We start from the raw sequence: 15,111 nt of genomic DNA, 5'->3' as shown, positions 1-15,111 counted from the left end.
CCCTAAAATCCCAAATCCCCTCTTTGTGTGTGTGTGTGTGTGTGTGTGTGTGTGTGTGGCCTGGGAGACAGAGAGGCAAACATGCATGAAGTATGTGCTGCTCTTCCCCTCCGGCCACAGTGGTGTTACCAAGGGCCAGTCGAGCATGAAGGTCCATCTTATTCACTCTGGACTGATGAGCCATCAAGGTCTAGCCGTGCACCCACACCCCCTACCTGCCCGCACCGCCCACATATCACCGCTGGCTGACACCTAGGAGAGTTTTATTTATTTATTTAGTTATTTCCTAACTGTCCCTTAAAATCTGAACACATTTTTTTTTTTACTGACTATATGGTTTCTCAGCAGACATCCTGAATTAAGATGCGGTCACCTCCTCTGCTGGATTTGACCAATTAACATTCCTGTTGGGGACAGTGGGTCAGGGCACGGAGGCCAGAGGAGATGCATGCCTAGCCTGCAGGAGTGCTGCCCTCCCACTGCGGGGAGCATCAGTGCAATCCAGGAGGATTTCCATCCCCACTTCTGTGGGGAAGAGGCAGGACATGCCAACAGCATGTCAGAGCCCAGCTAGGACACTTACTGTGGAATCTGTGGGGTTTGGCATTCCTGCTGTTCATTGGTACAAAGGATCATCAAAATGCCAGAAGAATATTGAATTCAGGCTGCAGTTGTGTAAAGGACTCGGCACAGAATTGTAAATAGGTTCTGGGCTTAGAGCAGTAAGTCCCAACCATGGCATCTTGCATTACTGCACCGTGGAAGTAAATGACACAACATGCAGGAATAGTGTTGTAACATACTATGTGAAACCTGCAGTGGAAATGGAGGCTGCCATACCTGAGGACTGCATTATAGTTCCTATTTGACTTTCCCCCATTACCAGATGATCTCTGTGAAAATTCTCAATGTCCATAATCACACACAAAGCATTTCTGACAGTTTTACCAATAATTTATACCACGATCCCATAGGATTTAAAGGGATACTTTATTATTAAACCTCAAGACATTTTATTCGTGATTCAAAGTAGTTTAAAGTAGTTTAGGATGTTTATATCAAATTCTTGGTTTTCCAGATTGGTCCAAAAAAACAACTTCCCATAGATTTTCACAGGGTATAATTCCAGGGCACGATTTCAGCATCGTCTGCAACTCTATAACCAAGCACTGCGGTTTAACACTGAACTATTCCTTTAGTATAGATTTAGAGCATTTTTGCAATGTTGATAATAACAAGACCCCAGTCTCCGTGGATTAGCCAGAGTCCTGCAAATAATTTGACACGGGGCCCAACCACAAACCCCATGGTCCTCAGCTAGCCCTTTGAAGAGTTTGATTCCACCAGTGTGTTCATTCCTGACTAGTCCCTGGAGAGAACAATCATACTGGTGAGATTATAAAGCCACATACCTCAGCTCTATATTATGATGCAACAATCAAGTCCGTTCAATTTTAATGAAATTCGTAGAATTGCGTAACTCTTCTGCACCCAAGATTCAGCATGCAAAGTAAAATTATATGACAGGCTAGAAATACAAGGACATTTGGAAAAAAACATACATATATATATACAAAACTTCAGCATACATTCTTCCAAAAAAAAAGAATGACATGCTTCTAGGACAGTCCCTCTCACTGTAGCCAAACACATTACTATGGCTACCATAACTCAGTCACTTCATAAACCAGTTTGTTGTCAAAGATATTGTGGTAATAGCACAACACAGTGTGTGGCCCAAGTAAGGGGTGGCAACAAGTTAGCAGTTCGCTTACTGGAAGTGAACTATCAAATCAAGAGTTATGTCACCTCAGAGAACATACTGCATGAGTTATCTCATGGTGTGTGTGTGTGTGTGTGTGTGTGTGTGTGTGTGTGTGTGTGTGTGTGATAAGAGACTGAACATCCCATCCACTTTTTGAGCAAATTACTCAATTCATCTCTTGTTTGAATACTAATATGAATTTATTGTGTGTAAAGAAGAAAACAACATTTCTACTTAGAGCACTGTTGACACTGATGTAGCCGGGGTGAAGGAGGGAGGGGGGGGGGGGGGGAGAAAAACGAAGAGGACGAGCTATCCACACCCCAAACTCAGACTACGCTGCCCCGCTTTTGTATTGGGTAGGGGATCCCTACGAGGTTACTCAAATAAATGAGTTATAAGTACCACAGCATACTTTATTGAATGCAAAGACATTAATTCAAGATAAGACATAAATAAAGACCTCACGAAGCTCCTCCACAGAGGGGCTACACTCGTCTGGTTAGTGCTAGCAACAAGTAAAGGATTATGAAAACAGACCATCGCTACTTCAAGTGTTCCGGACCCACAAAGAAATAAACAAAAAGAGTGAAAGGATGTAACACAAACAATACTTCTATAATGAAACCCAAGCACACACGCACACACAAAAATATATAAACCTAAGAAAATAACTAAAATAGCCTATAACCTAAAACTATATCTTAAAATGAGCTAAGATGTTAGGAGTATATCCAGTCAATTAAAGAAAATACAATAAGAACACACTGGATCAGTCCACTAAAACAAATCACACAATTGCTGGAAACACATAAAACTAACCAAAGGTTATTATTACAATAGCGTTGGACTTACACCAACAGCTCAAAAAGTCTCCGTTCCCTGGGTGGAGTTATCACGATACCCGCTGACAACCGCTGGATACTGAAGCAAATAACAATGTCAATTTATACCGTGTTTAAAACCAGACATCTGACCAGGATGACCAGTGATGGTTCAAACATCACTAATAAAACATTAAACGAGTTAAACCAAATAATAAGAGATGGAAATAAATAATGAAATACAGTAAGCCAAGTGGATTCTCAATAAATCAGTCCCACCTTGCATGAATGTCCCCCATCCCACAAGGTGACGCCAGTACTCTGCCTGGCATCCCTTACCAACCGTACCACACTGGGTTGGGGTGATTATGCAGAAAGACAATGTCACATCCAGAAATAAATGAACAATGTCAACCATCTTCGCCCAGTATGTATTCATTGCACTAAATATAGACTTGTATAAGCTCTGGGTGTGTTGATAACACGGGGCTGGACTACACAGAATGGCCTCAGGGTCTACCTCAGACGACGTTTTCATGTTAGTAGCTACTTGTGTTTCACGTCAAATGTACATTAAAATCCTTTATTAGCCTCATCAATTTCAGTCATACGAGTTACGTCTCCACGGAATAAGCGGTTTGTGATCCGTGACAATGTCAGGAAATCACTCCTGACACGAACTTGTTCCTTCACAAGCACGCCTGTCACTCAGGGTTAATCTGTCCAATCAGGGGACGAGAGGACACTGCGCCCGCCTCCTACATCCAGATATTCCTTTGAATCTGATGCTGGCGCAGATTTTACTAAGTCACTCTGAGAGACTTTTTTAAGCTATCGCAATTCGGAGAGACGTTTATGAAAGAAGTGTTTTAACCTCTTGGTAGAGGTGTTCCCGTTTTCATTTGGATACTAGTGTGCATTTCCCAATACTCTGGATTGTTTTATTTGTTTCACAAGTGGACAAAATGGACAGGTGGGCTAAAACGTGAAGGATGGAATACACCAAAGTATTTAAGGAAAAGTGAACTGTTGAATTGGTGTTTTTTTGGGGGGGGGGACGAGGGGGAAATAATCGTGTACGTTTACATTCCAACTGCTGATCAAGTTGAGCGCGCTTCACCGGCGAGCGCGAGCGGAGAGGATGAGGATGAGGATGAAGATGCACTTTCACAGTAACGGATCTGCAAATCCAGCACCGAATGCAACAGTTCAAAGGATATACGTCCCGGTGATCCTGCTACTCCTAATGTTCACACCGAGCGTGGATTCGTCCTGGTGGTAAGACAGGTTCCTGCCTGAATTACAGTAGCTTGTTATTAGAACCATGTTATGTTATCAATAACAAAGTGGGTATTCATCAATAGAAATTCTTTCAAAATTGCTCCAAATCCTTCCCCGGATAAAAAAAAAATGCAATAACTAACATTTTGTACAGCTTTGACTACGGGATGAGGACACTTTTTGCCAGATCAAGCATACAGAGATTGATGACGTTGAATATGTTACATTTCACTCAAAAGTCGTTTTTGGTATTTTTGGGACTGTCCTTGTTGTATACACATCAGATTTTATGAGAAAATCTCGTAAATGCAGAAATTTCTGTCACGGTTACATCAACTCGAGAATTTGTGGATTTTGTTTTTATACAAGGTGACAGATCACAAGCTTGTCTGGTTTAATAAGAGTGCCATAGGACATGCATTGTGGTGAAATAAGTGTAATGTCTTAGTAACAGCGAGGTTAGGGGGAAATGAATGTTTAGACAGATATTACCAGTAAACCACTGCCGCTGAGTGAGTCTGCAATCAGAAGTGAACAAAATACCTCAAATTATCAAGTTATCTTCAGTTGTCTTAATGGAAATCCCTAGACCGACGTATCATACATCTACCTCTGAAATCAATGCCAACTCCAATTTTTAAGTTTTATCTGAAGCTTTACTTTTAAATTACATTTCCTAACTGTTCAAAGTATTACAGAAACACTTTTGCAGAAACTTGCCAAAATATTTTTATTCTGACACGTATGCGCTGCCATGAACCTTAAGTGATGTTAGCAAATGTTACATTTTTACATAATGAATTTTTGCTGGCATTTTCACTGTAAGCTTTATTTAACTGCATCATTTGCGATCATTTTTTTCCTGGACAGGTCTGGCAAACATCACACACTAATACTGCTTTCTGTATCTTAGCTGTTGCTTTGGGATGGGGTTGAAAGTGTAACCTACCTTGTGTATATATATGTATACATATATATATACATACATTAATATATATATACACATACACTCACACATATATTTATATATTAAAGTCTTGACCTATAGGCATTCAACTTCAGTGTGTTGACATGTGTGACAGACTTCAAGGCTACGGACCTCACCTCATATTTTTGTTTTGTTTCTTTCAGCTCCTTCATACTTTTCTGTTTTGTAACAGCAGATGTGATGAAATATGGCAAGATTTCTCATTTAAATGTTTCTCGCTGTCACTAATTACGGCATCCGTGGCCTCTCCATTGCGTCTCAGCGGTAGCAATATCAACATGTTCCAACATCTTACCACATCACGGCCGGCTGCTCCATGGCCTACAGCTGTGTAAACAGCACAGGACTCAGTAGTCTACCCAATTTTAGATCCCCTTAGCGGATGCTCCCCACAGCCGCCGCTGCTGGTGTGAATGTTGCTCCCTCCCTCCACCAAGCTAGCAGCAACACCTATTTCATGAATGGCCAGACACACCATTGTCTTGGTAGCTGTGTTGGAATATCGAGATGGGCCCCTTTGTCCCACATAATGCAGTTGGGATCTGACGGTGTGAAGTTTAGCCGGCGAGACAGCTATGACGGCGTGCCTGAAGCCGTGTGAGCGGCAGTGACACCCCCCCAAGTAATTTATGCGGGCGGTTATGGGGATTGTTGTCATCATAGTAATCAGTTCACGCACGGCACATTCACGGCTCAAAGGCATTAGTCTTTCACAATCCCAGGAGCATGTGGCTGATAAGTCTTTTGTAGTGGAAAAAGACAATATGTGTGTGTGTGTGTGTGTGTGTGTGTGTGTGTGTGTGTGTGTGTGTGTGTGTGTGTGTGTGTGTGTGTGTGTGTGTGAAGGATAAACAGGGCAGCCTTACAGAGCAGGCCCTCCCTGGTGTTGCCGGGGAGAAGAATAAGTCTTGTTGAGCAGGGTGCGTGTGTGAGTGTATGTGTGTGTGTGTGTGTGTGTGTGTGTGTGTGTGTGTGTGTGTGTGTGTGTGTGTGTGTGTGTGTGTGTGTGTGTGTGTGAGTGTATGTGTGATAGGGACAGGGGAGTCCATAAGAGGAGTGGAAACACTGGGTTCATTTGAGCACCATCGTACTAACTCTTTTACGACTGACTGGATAATGAGATCCGGGAAGGAGACAAGGCCGTGTTACCGCGGTGTAAATCACGTGCGTGTCTCCACTGTAGACGTGAATTAACAGAGTCATTTGGTACATACTTCTGTCCCAATTCTGCCACCCATAGTTTGATCCCATATTCCAGAAGAAATGCAACCATGTTGTTCAGATACAGCCTCCTACCCTGAACTTCCTGTTCAGCTCATAGCTACTTAGCTTTATGGAGGTCTGTAGCACTCCATGCTATCTTAAACTGATCTCCTTACCTTGACAAGTGTTAAATCCACTGCTAAAGCATATCCCCTACATACATGTCACAATGTTTACAGCATTGCTGTCAGCCTGTTCCAGTCCTACAGTCCTCCAGACTCATCGGTCCAACTCTCTGTGGACGTCTTTCCCCACAGGTACATCGGTGCGCTGGGAGCGCGGGTCATATGCGACAACATCCCGGGCCTGGTCAACAAGCAGCGCCAGCTATGTCAGAGGCACCCGGACCTGATGCAGGCCATTGGCGAGGGAGCCAAGGAGTGGATCCGGGAGTGCCAGCACCAGTTCCGGCACCACCGCTGGAACTGCACGGCGCCGGAGCGAGACCACGCCGTGTTCGGCCGCGTCATGCTCCGCAGTTCGTCCCGCCTTCGTTTACCTTACGCACCTCGTAGCGCGGCACTAAGACGCGAACGGCAGCGACAAAAATACGTAGCATTGTGCGCGGAGGAGCGTTACACGCTGCTCACGAACAAGCGGAGGCAGACACAGGGCGGGAGAAGAAGCCAGTGCTTCTCGGCTTTCCAAGAATGGGAGAGGGTCTGAGAGGAAGAGTGGCTATTCTCCAAATACAAGTGGCCAGAAAGGGTGGTGGGGGGGGGGGGGGGGGGGCTGCATGGCTGATGTATAAACAGTAATAGGAGATGTAAATATTTGTGAAGATGAGTCTGGCAGACAGACAAAGCTGCTCCCTTTGACATATCACCCTCTGTTTTGGCTAAGTGTGTAAGCGGGAGGATGAGAAATGAGGGAACTAGAGGTCATCATGCTCTACACTACCAGGGGAAAACACACACCTCGAGCCTGTGAGTGCAGTCATCCAGAGCCTGGAGGTGAAGGAGTGTCATTCTGAATCAGTCTGATGGCGGGAAGCTCTGGGGTGGGCCTCCCGCGCTCCAGCAGGGCCCAGCGAGACGGAGAACTTAAAGAACTCAGCTTAAACCCGAGAGGATGATGGTTAGGTTCCAGTAGTCTACCCACAGTGGGGAAATATAGCAGAACTTGGCCGGCTTGCTCGTGATTAAGCAAAATGAGGAAAATCAACTGCATTCGATAATTTTAGTAAACGCAGCAGTTATGTGCACAGATCTGGCTGAAGCAGTGTTGAATATTGCAGTTGACGTGTAGTGATCACATCTTTTTTTCCCCACTTTCTCCCTTCCAACCCCATCCAGGCAGCCGAGAGGCAGCGTTCGTGTACGCCGTCTCCTCTGCGGGAGTGGTGTATGCCATCACCAGAGCCTGCAGCCAGGGGGAGCTCAAGATCTGTGGCTGTGACTCCCACAAGCGAGGAAGGGCCAGCGACGACACGGGCGACTTCGACTGGGGCGGCTGCAGCGACAACGTCAACTACGGCATCAAGTTCGCCAAAGACTTCGTGGACGCCAGGGAGAGGATGGTGAAAGACGCCCGGGCACTGATGAACCTGCACAACAACCGCTGTGGTAGAATGGTGAGGGGCACCGTGGAAGGTCTGCTGAGAGGCCTGCCTGGTAATGGTAGTTATGGAAAAGCCGCTCGGCCTCATATTAAGTCAAAGGCGTGGAAAGAAATAGTGCAGGAGGAGAGCAGTGCTCAATGAGCTGTGGCAAAAACAAATGGAAAAACAGGCGTTGGCTTCTTGTGATCCAGTCCAGATCCAAAGCGAAGCGTGTTTCCCTGTGGTTGTGTGGAGTTATGTATTGGTCATTGACTGACCATCATTTTCTTTAGGCAGTGAAGCGCTTCATGAAGCTGGAATGCAAGTGTCATGGCGTCAGCGGTTCCTGTAGTCTACGGACGTGCTGGCTGGCCATGTCGGACTTTCGACGCACGGGAGACTACTTGAGGAAGAAGTACAACACAGCGGTGGAGGTCACGATGAACCAGGATGGCACAGGGTTCATGGCTGCCGACAGGAACTTCAAAGGGACGACCAAAAATGATCTGGTGTATGTGGAGAACTCTCCAGACTATTGCCTTCTGGACAGAACATCAGGTGAGGAAACATGACAGACAAGGCCTATTATGGGTGTATCTTTGGGTGATTTAACTGAAAAAGAAAATTTGAGTTACTGGATAAGAGGTGGATTGTTCTCATTTGTGTAGCCTACCTATGTCACTCTATTTGTTACTGATTGGAAGAAAATAACTCATAAATCTTCCACACATTGGATGAAAATGTGATAAGTCTTGCATGTTCTGTCAAAAGACAGCAGTGTCTCTCACACTTCACACAACAACATCCGTCATTCCCAGCCGCCCCAGAATGGTCTATCCATCCAGCACTGATAACGACGCATGTTCACTGATGTCGTTTGGTTTGGGATTAGCGTGACGTTAGCTCGACCCCTTTCGCATTTCCTCTTTCAGGTTCTCTGGGAACCGCAGGGCGGGTGTGCAACAGATCTTCCAAAGGTATGGACGGCTGTGAGGTCATGTGCTGCGGCCGAGGCTACGACACCACGCGCGTCAAACGCGTCACCAAGTGCGAGTGCAAGTTCAGATGGTGCTGTGCAGTTGAGTGCCGGGACTGTGAAGACACCGTCGATATTCACACCTGCAAGCCTCACAAGCGACCCGATTGGTTGGATCTCACATGACGGATGATGGATGATGGATGCGGCCCAATCATTTCAACTGTACTCGGGTTTTCGAGCGCACCACTCATGGCCCCAGCTCCTGATCTTGTTTTGTAGGACCTTGAAACTTGTTGGAATTGGAAACAGGCTGGGGTGAAGCTATTATTAAGTCTGGAACATCACTAGCCATTGGATGTCTTGAAAAAGTGTATTAGATATTTTATTTCCTGTCGCCATGTTTGAATGGCCTCCCAGAACATAAAGTGTTACATACATATGCAGATTTCTTCTTTGACAAGAACAGACTGTAGTATTTGTTATGCTCTTTGATGAGATGGATTTTTAAACACTGGAAATGGTACAAAGCTTCTACAAAAACTAAAGCTAAAATGAACTGAAATTCTCCATTTGAAATTTGACTGGAAGCATATTCTTTCCATATCATGGTTTTGTCCAATATCAATAACATATCTGGAGAAGGAACATTTTTCTACGTCGAGGGGCACAGTAATATATGAAATGACGTTTTAACTGTATTCCCTCAAATTTGTTTATTTACATATATTTGACTGGGACAAATACACAGAGCTGACAGATCAAAGACCACCTTTCAGCATACCTTCATTTCAGCATATTTTCATTTTGTTAATGACATTTAATACCTAAGCACTTCAACTTTATGCAGGAGCACTTTTTTTGGATTGTTTTATTTGCAGTGGTTTATGAAAACCTTTGATGAATATCATGTTTTCAGGCCTGTCTTCCCTGAGTAGTGTTTAATAAAACAACAACAATAATAATAATAATATAATAATAAATTCCAAATGCAAAAAAACTCCAAATTTGCACACCATTAGGATGGCTCTTCATATCCTTTTAGTAATTGGAGGACAGTGACCCCCACCCCTTCACTTCTCTTTTTTACTCTCCAGCACATTGGATTTGAAATGAAACCGTGACAAAGTGCCTATGAGGTTGAATGTAAAACGTCAGTCTTAGTTTGAAGGTATTTATATACACTAGATGCCATGTAATAACCATGTAAAAACCTCAGCCTTTTCATACATGGTCCCAATGTCTTCAGACCCTATTGTTTATATGCTCCCGAATAACTGGGCAAAATAGCATTCAGTATAATTACCACTTTTAGTACATGGTTGAACATTCTTTTTAATTGATGAATGCCTGACATCTGAGCCCAAAGATAATACCAGACATTGGATATCATCCCAGCTTTAGAATGCAGACAGTTTCTATTTGTCTTTATTTTGAGGCCTTTTGCCTTTAGACTTGAGTGAGTAAACTACATGCTCAGTGAAGTACAGGCTAGATGACTGACGTATTAGGAACATCCTGCTTCTTGGCCCTGAGAAAGGCCATAGCTGCTCTGAAAGTGTGTAGCAGGTCATTGTGCTCCTGCAGGGTGCACGATTTCTCATTGTCACATCACTAAAACACAAGGGAGTTGGTTCCACTGGGAGTCCTACATGCCAACGGCACCGTTTCACAGACCACGTGCTAGCGCATTGGCTCAGGAGTATTTCTTTTCCTCCACATTTTCATCATTCCATCATCCTCTGACACGTTACTCTTCATTTTGGTCTGCCAATAACATATTGTACTGGACCTGTGCAGGTTTTTAATATGCCTCTTTCTTAGCGTACTATAATCCTGACCCTTGGGCCCTGTTCTTGGGTTTGCGTCTTGCCAGTCATGCTAATGAATCTCTTTGTGGTAGTTTCCACACATCTGTGACTAATTCTAGGATAGTACTGACCTGCTCAAGTCTCCTTCAGGATCAGCGGTCTTCTTTAGTCTTCCACTATTGTGTCGTTCCAGATTATTTGCTAAACTCCCCAGTGTCCTTGTGATTATTCTGTAATTGATGCTATAGCTTACAATTTTTGCCAAACATACCCACAGAGGGAGTGCATCTAAATGTTTCTACCAAAGTCCCCGCCTCCCAGAACATGCAAGCCTATTAGCCTACGCTTACATGTACTATGAGTATGTGTAAAATAAGGCTTTTCACCTTGAAGAGACGTTCTTGAATATTAATACAGTGACATTTTTTTTGCTGATTCCAGGTTAGTCGTGAAGACTTTCTCAGATCAATTTATTTCAGTGAAAATGGGGCAGTTATGGTCTGGTGGTTAGGGAACTGGTCTTGTGACCGGAGGGTCGTAGGTTCGATTCCCAGACCTGAGGCCATGACTGAGGTGCCCTAGAGCAAGGCACCTAACCCCAACTGCTCCCCGGGCTAGGGCTAGGGCTGCCCACCGCTCTGGGCACGTGTGCACCACAGCCCCCTAGTAATCACTAGTGTGTGTTTGTGTGTGTTCTAATTGCACAGATGGGTAAATGCGGAGGACAAATTTCGATTGGGGTGTAAATTCACAATTGACAAATATGGCTCATTTCAAAATGTTTTTACGAGAAGTCACAACATCAGGTTTAATAGTTTATCATGGTATGGAGACATAGGCATTAAATTTGTCAGTGATTGAATTATACTGATTATTTATCTTCAGAGGTTTCTCTACTTTACTGGCAATCTTCATGTCTTTAGTCCTTGTGTATAGAGCAGACGTTTATAGAGAGAGATGCTTCATCTAGAACCAATACTGGTCCTTCTGTTAGCTCTCTTAAGAGTTCAACCAATATGGCCAGACACGCCTTGAATTAAGACTGACCAACAGATCCAATGTGCTGGAATGTGTGGTCACAATACAGAATTACTTAAGGACTGCAGTGTAGCATATGAAATAAGGTTAAGAAATGAATCGCACAGACGTGTACAACGTGCGAGATACTCAAAGCTAACACATTCGTTTTTCTACAGTTATAGATTAATTATTCTCTTCAGTGCGTATGTTCTGATGTCCTCTTGTGAAGACAATGCTAAATGTCAAATCACTGCTATAAAACAAGATTGTGTACTGAAATAAAGTAAAAATAACCAGGACAGCATGGCTAGCATTCATTTTGCTTGTTTAGATAGATCCCTTGGTGTGACAACATGGTTGTTTCTAAATTTGCAGTTAAGACGGATGAGTGAATGCAGAGTCATGGGTTTGGCATGCTCGGGGGGAAATACATGTCCAAAATGGTGGTGCCATTAATCTAAAGCAACCTGAACCTTTTGTCAGGTAGGCTGGGTTTACCCTGTCAGTGGTAACGCTGACATGCAACACATCACTGGTTTAAAAACATTATAAAGACACTGAGGCCATTACACACACACACAAAACACACAGATTGATTTTTGTGTAAAAATCAAAATGTGTTTTGGTCTGTGACAATCTAAGACGAGGAATGCTGTGTTCTCTAACAGTGCTTATGGTATGTATTGCTTAATCGTGTTTTCAGGATCTCATCTCAAGATACATTTTTACAACATTGGAATCTCAAAAATATCCCACACCCTGTGTCATTATTTTCATTCAACGGCCAACCTCACACCTCTTCTTGCCAAAGGTTCTGTTAAGAAAGACTTGAGGAAAACATGTCAGAGGGTGTTTATCTTCGAACATTGTAAAATGGTCCACTTGCTATTCTGTGGTCAGTGATGAAATTTATGCATCTTCCTAAACAGAATACCGCACCATTTTAATTAGCATAGATTACATTAATCTTGTAACATGCCCACATCCATATGTTCTCTGGTAGTTCTTTTTAATCGTTACACTACATTCACTACATTTGAATCATTTGCTTTAGATAGAGATCGTGGTAGGCTGAACAGTGTGCAGCTGTTTTCAGTTTGGCCAAACATAACATACTGACACACAGGACAAATCTACACACATTTTCTTGGAGATTTTTGAATGTTCTTGCGCTTGCCAGACAAGTGACTTTATATGTCACTTTCTAAATCTTAAGTTATGGATGACTGGTTTTGGTCTTGAAATCAGTATATACTGTGTGTATATATATATATATATATATATATATATATATATATATATATATATATATATACACACACACACATACACACACACTATAATGCCAAAAGTACAAAAGTATTCACTCACCTTCCTTGACTCACATATGAGCTAAAGTGACATCCCATTCCTAATCCATAGGGTTCAATATGGCGTTGGTCCACCCTTTGCAGCTAGAACAGCTTCAACTCTTCTGGGAAGGCTGTCCACAAGGTTGAGGTGGTTGGGCTACAGCAGCAGAAGACCACACCAGGTGCTACTCCTGTCACCTAAGAACAGGAGACTGAGGCTACAATTCGCACAGGTTCACCAAAATTGGACAATAGAAGATTGGAAAAAACGTTGCCTGGTCTGATGAGTCTCGATTTCTCAAACACCACAGCCTACCTGAGTATTGTTGCTGACCATGTCCATCCCTTAATGACCACGGTGTACCCATCTTCTGATGGCTACTTCCAGCAGGATTATGCGCCATGTCAATGTGCGAATCATCTCAGACTGATTTTTTGAACATGACAATGAGTTCACTGTACTCAAATGGCCTCCACAGTCACCAGATCTCAATCCAATAGAGCACCTTTGGGACGTGGTGGAATGAGAGATTCACATCATGGATGTGCAGCCGACAAATCTGCAGCACCTGCGTGATGCTATCATGTCAATATGGACCAGACTCTCTGAGGAATGTGTCCAGTACCTTGTTGAAACTGTGCTACGAAGTATTGAGACAGTTCTGAAGGAAAAAGGGGGTCCAACCCGGTACTAGCAAGGTGTACCTAATAGTGGCGGAGTGTGTGTACACGTTCCATTCAACAAATGTCTGAATACCTACCACTTTTCCTTTCATTAGGCTATACAGGAACATATTGTACCAACAGAATTATTGCTGCATTTGTGAAGACTTGTCATTCAGAATTGAAACACATCCCTTTGATATTTGATGTTGATTTTTTGTGGATGCCACATCAGAAACTTAAGATCTTTATAAGCACCACTGATTCTTCATCTTGTAAATTGCATAGTAAATGTACCCTGGCAGGAGGGTCTCTGGGGCAGTGATTCCCTCTTGTGGTTGTAGCCTACGGCCCTGTAGCCAGTGGCCCTGAGGGCAGGTTTATAGTCGGGTGTAATATATACATGACCTTTGGGTTCTAGGTGTTGATTGGCTCCCAGAGGTGAACAGGTGGGAGCATCAGCGCTCCTGCTGTCAGACAGAGCTTACCAGGCCGGTGATTTGGGATTTACATATAAAATCTTTTATCTGGTGAGTCAGCTGGCAAGAACGCAGGTCTATGTATAGTTCCAGTGCCAAATGAAGAGCCTGAGGAGTTACAGTGGGGAAAATCAGAGGCCTTTACATGTGGGCTGGAGGCAAGCACTGCTGGATTATCATACAGCAGCCACTAATCCAGAAACGGCATGGGGTTCTTATCAGGTGTGTTGATCCTCGTGTTTGCTGAACGACAGGGGGTTTAAGTGTGCAGTGCATGTGTGTGTGTGTGTGTGTGTGTCACACACAAAAAAACACACAAATGCTTTTACTGACAATCAAAGCATTCTAATATAAATCTGAAGGCGAATTCAGGTGAGTAACATAACGGCAGTTTACTTTGCTTGTACTGCTGATGAAAGTCCTCTATCCAAAACTGCCTGTTTCTCTGAAAAGCTTGTATACTTGGCTGGAATAATACAAATAAATAAATAAATAAAATTTGTTTTAGTTAGTAAATAAGGGCCACTTTGAAAAGGCCTCTGCCTGAAGTGGAGCAAAATTTCTAGAATTCCAGTTGATTTGATTCCACATTAGGCTTGGAGGCCCCCCCCCCCACCCCCCCACCCCCCCCCCACCCCATTACAAGGCTGCTGTAAACAAACTTAGAATGGTGGCTGATGACACACGTCTTTCTGCTTTAGAGGCCCTTGTCAGTTTGCCTGTTGGGCTTGTTTTCCCAGGACATTGGCCTCTTGAAATGGCGTTTGTTTGTAAATAGACCACTGGATAAGCATTGCCGTGTGTGAGATTCAGCACGCACATCCAATTACTATGATCCTTATTCCCTCTGTTTAGCATCAGCATGCGTGCTCTTTAACGCCGTCTTCTGCCTCTTCGTCTTAACTGAATGATGGCCGTGACATTTCCTCCCACTCTCTAGGACTTTTATGGAGAGCTTTTAGGGAACAGCAGGTTGTACAAAGAACTTTGATGCCATAGGTAGTGCATCAAAGACATGCTATCCATATACAACTATAGAAACACCAAAACAACTTAGCATGAGACTATAATTAAATGCTTTGCTAGTGTTATTATACATGGACTTTTCTAGTAGTGAACTGTAGCTCGTTTAACCCTCAGAAGAGCAAT

At 43.5% G+C, this 15,111-nt stretch overlaps 1 protein-coding gene across 1 annotated transcript; it reads left to right on the top strand.

The window, feature by feature from the left end:
* Positions 1-3,363: 3,363 nt before the first annotated feature.
* wnt2ba (wingless-type MMTV integration site family, member 2Ba) lies at positions 3,364-11,972 on the top strand. Its single transcript, XM_077014210.1, has 5 exons — positions 3,364-3,867; positions 6,379-6,599; positions 7,417-7,694; positions 7,955-8,219; positions 8,594-11,972. Exons 1-5 carry the CDS (start codon positions 3,731-3,733, stop codon positions 8,821-8,823), a joined length of 1,131 nt encoding a protein of 376 aa, XP_076870325.1. The 5' UTR covers positions 3,364-3,730; the 3' UTR covers positions 8,824-11,972.
* Positions 11,973-15,111: the final 3,139 nt, after the last annotated feature.

This window comes from Brachyhypopomus gauderio, chromosome 8 (assembly GCF_052324685.1).
Source record: "Brachyhypopomus gauderio isolate BG-103 chromosome 8, BGAUD_0.2, whole genome shotgun sequence".
NCBI lineage: Eukaryota > Metazoa > Chordata > Actinopteri > Gymnotiformes > Hypopomidae > Brachyhypopomus > Brachyhypopomus gauderio.
Note: the sequence above shows the minus strand (reverse complement) of the source record. Positions and strands in the feature narration are given on the sequence as shown.

Bases quoted from the DNA above. Each gene is read 5' to 3' on its own strand.
- wnt2ba (XM_077014210.1), top strand. From the start codon at position 3,731: ATGAGGATGAGGATGAAGATGCACTTTCACAGTAACGGATCTGCAAAT. The intron at 6,600-7,416 runs GTTCGTCCCGCC...AACCCCATCCAG, and splicing joins CGGCCGCGTCATGCTCCGCA to GCAGCCGAGAGGCAGCGTTC. The intron at 7,695-7,954 runs GTGAGGGGCACC...CATTTTCTTTAG, and splicing joins ACAACCGCTGTGGTAGAATG to GCAGTGAAGCGCTTCATGAA.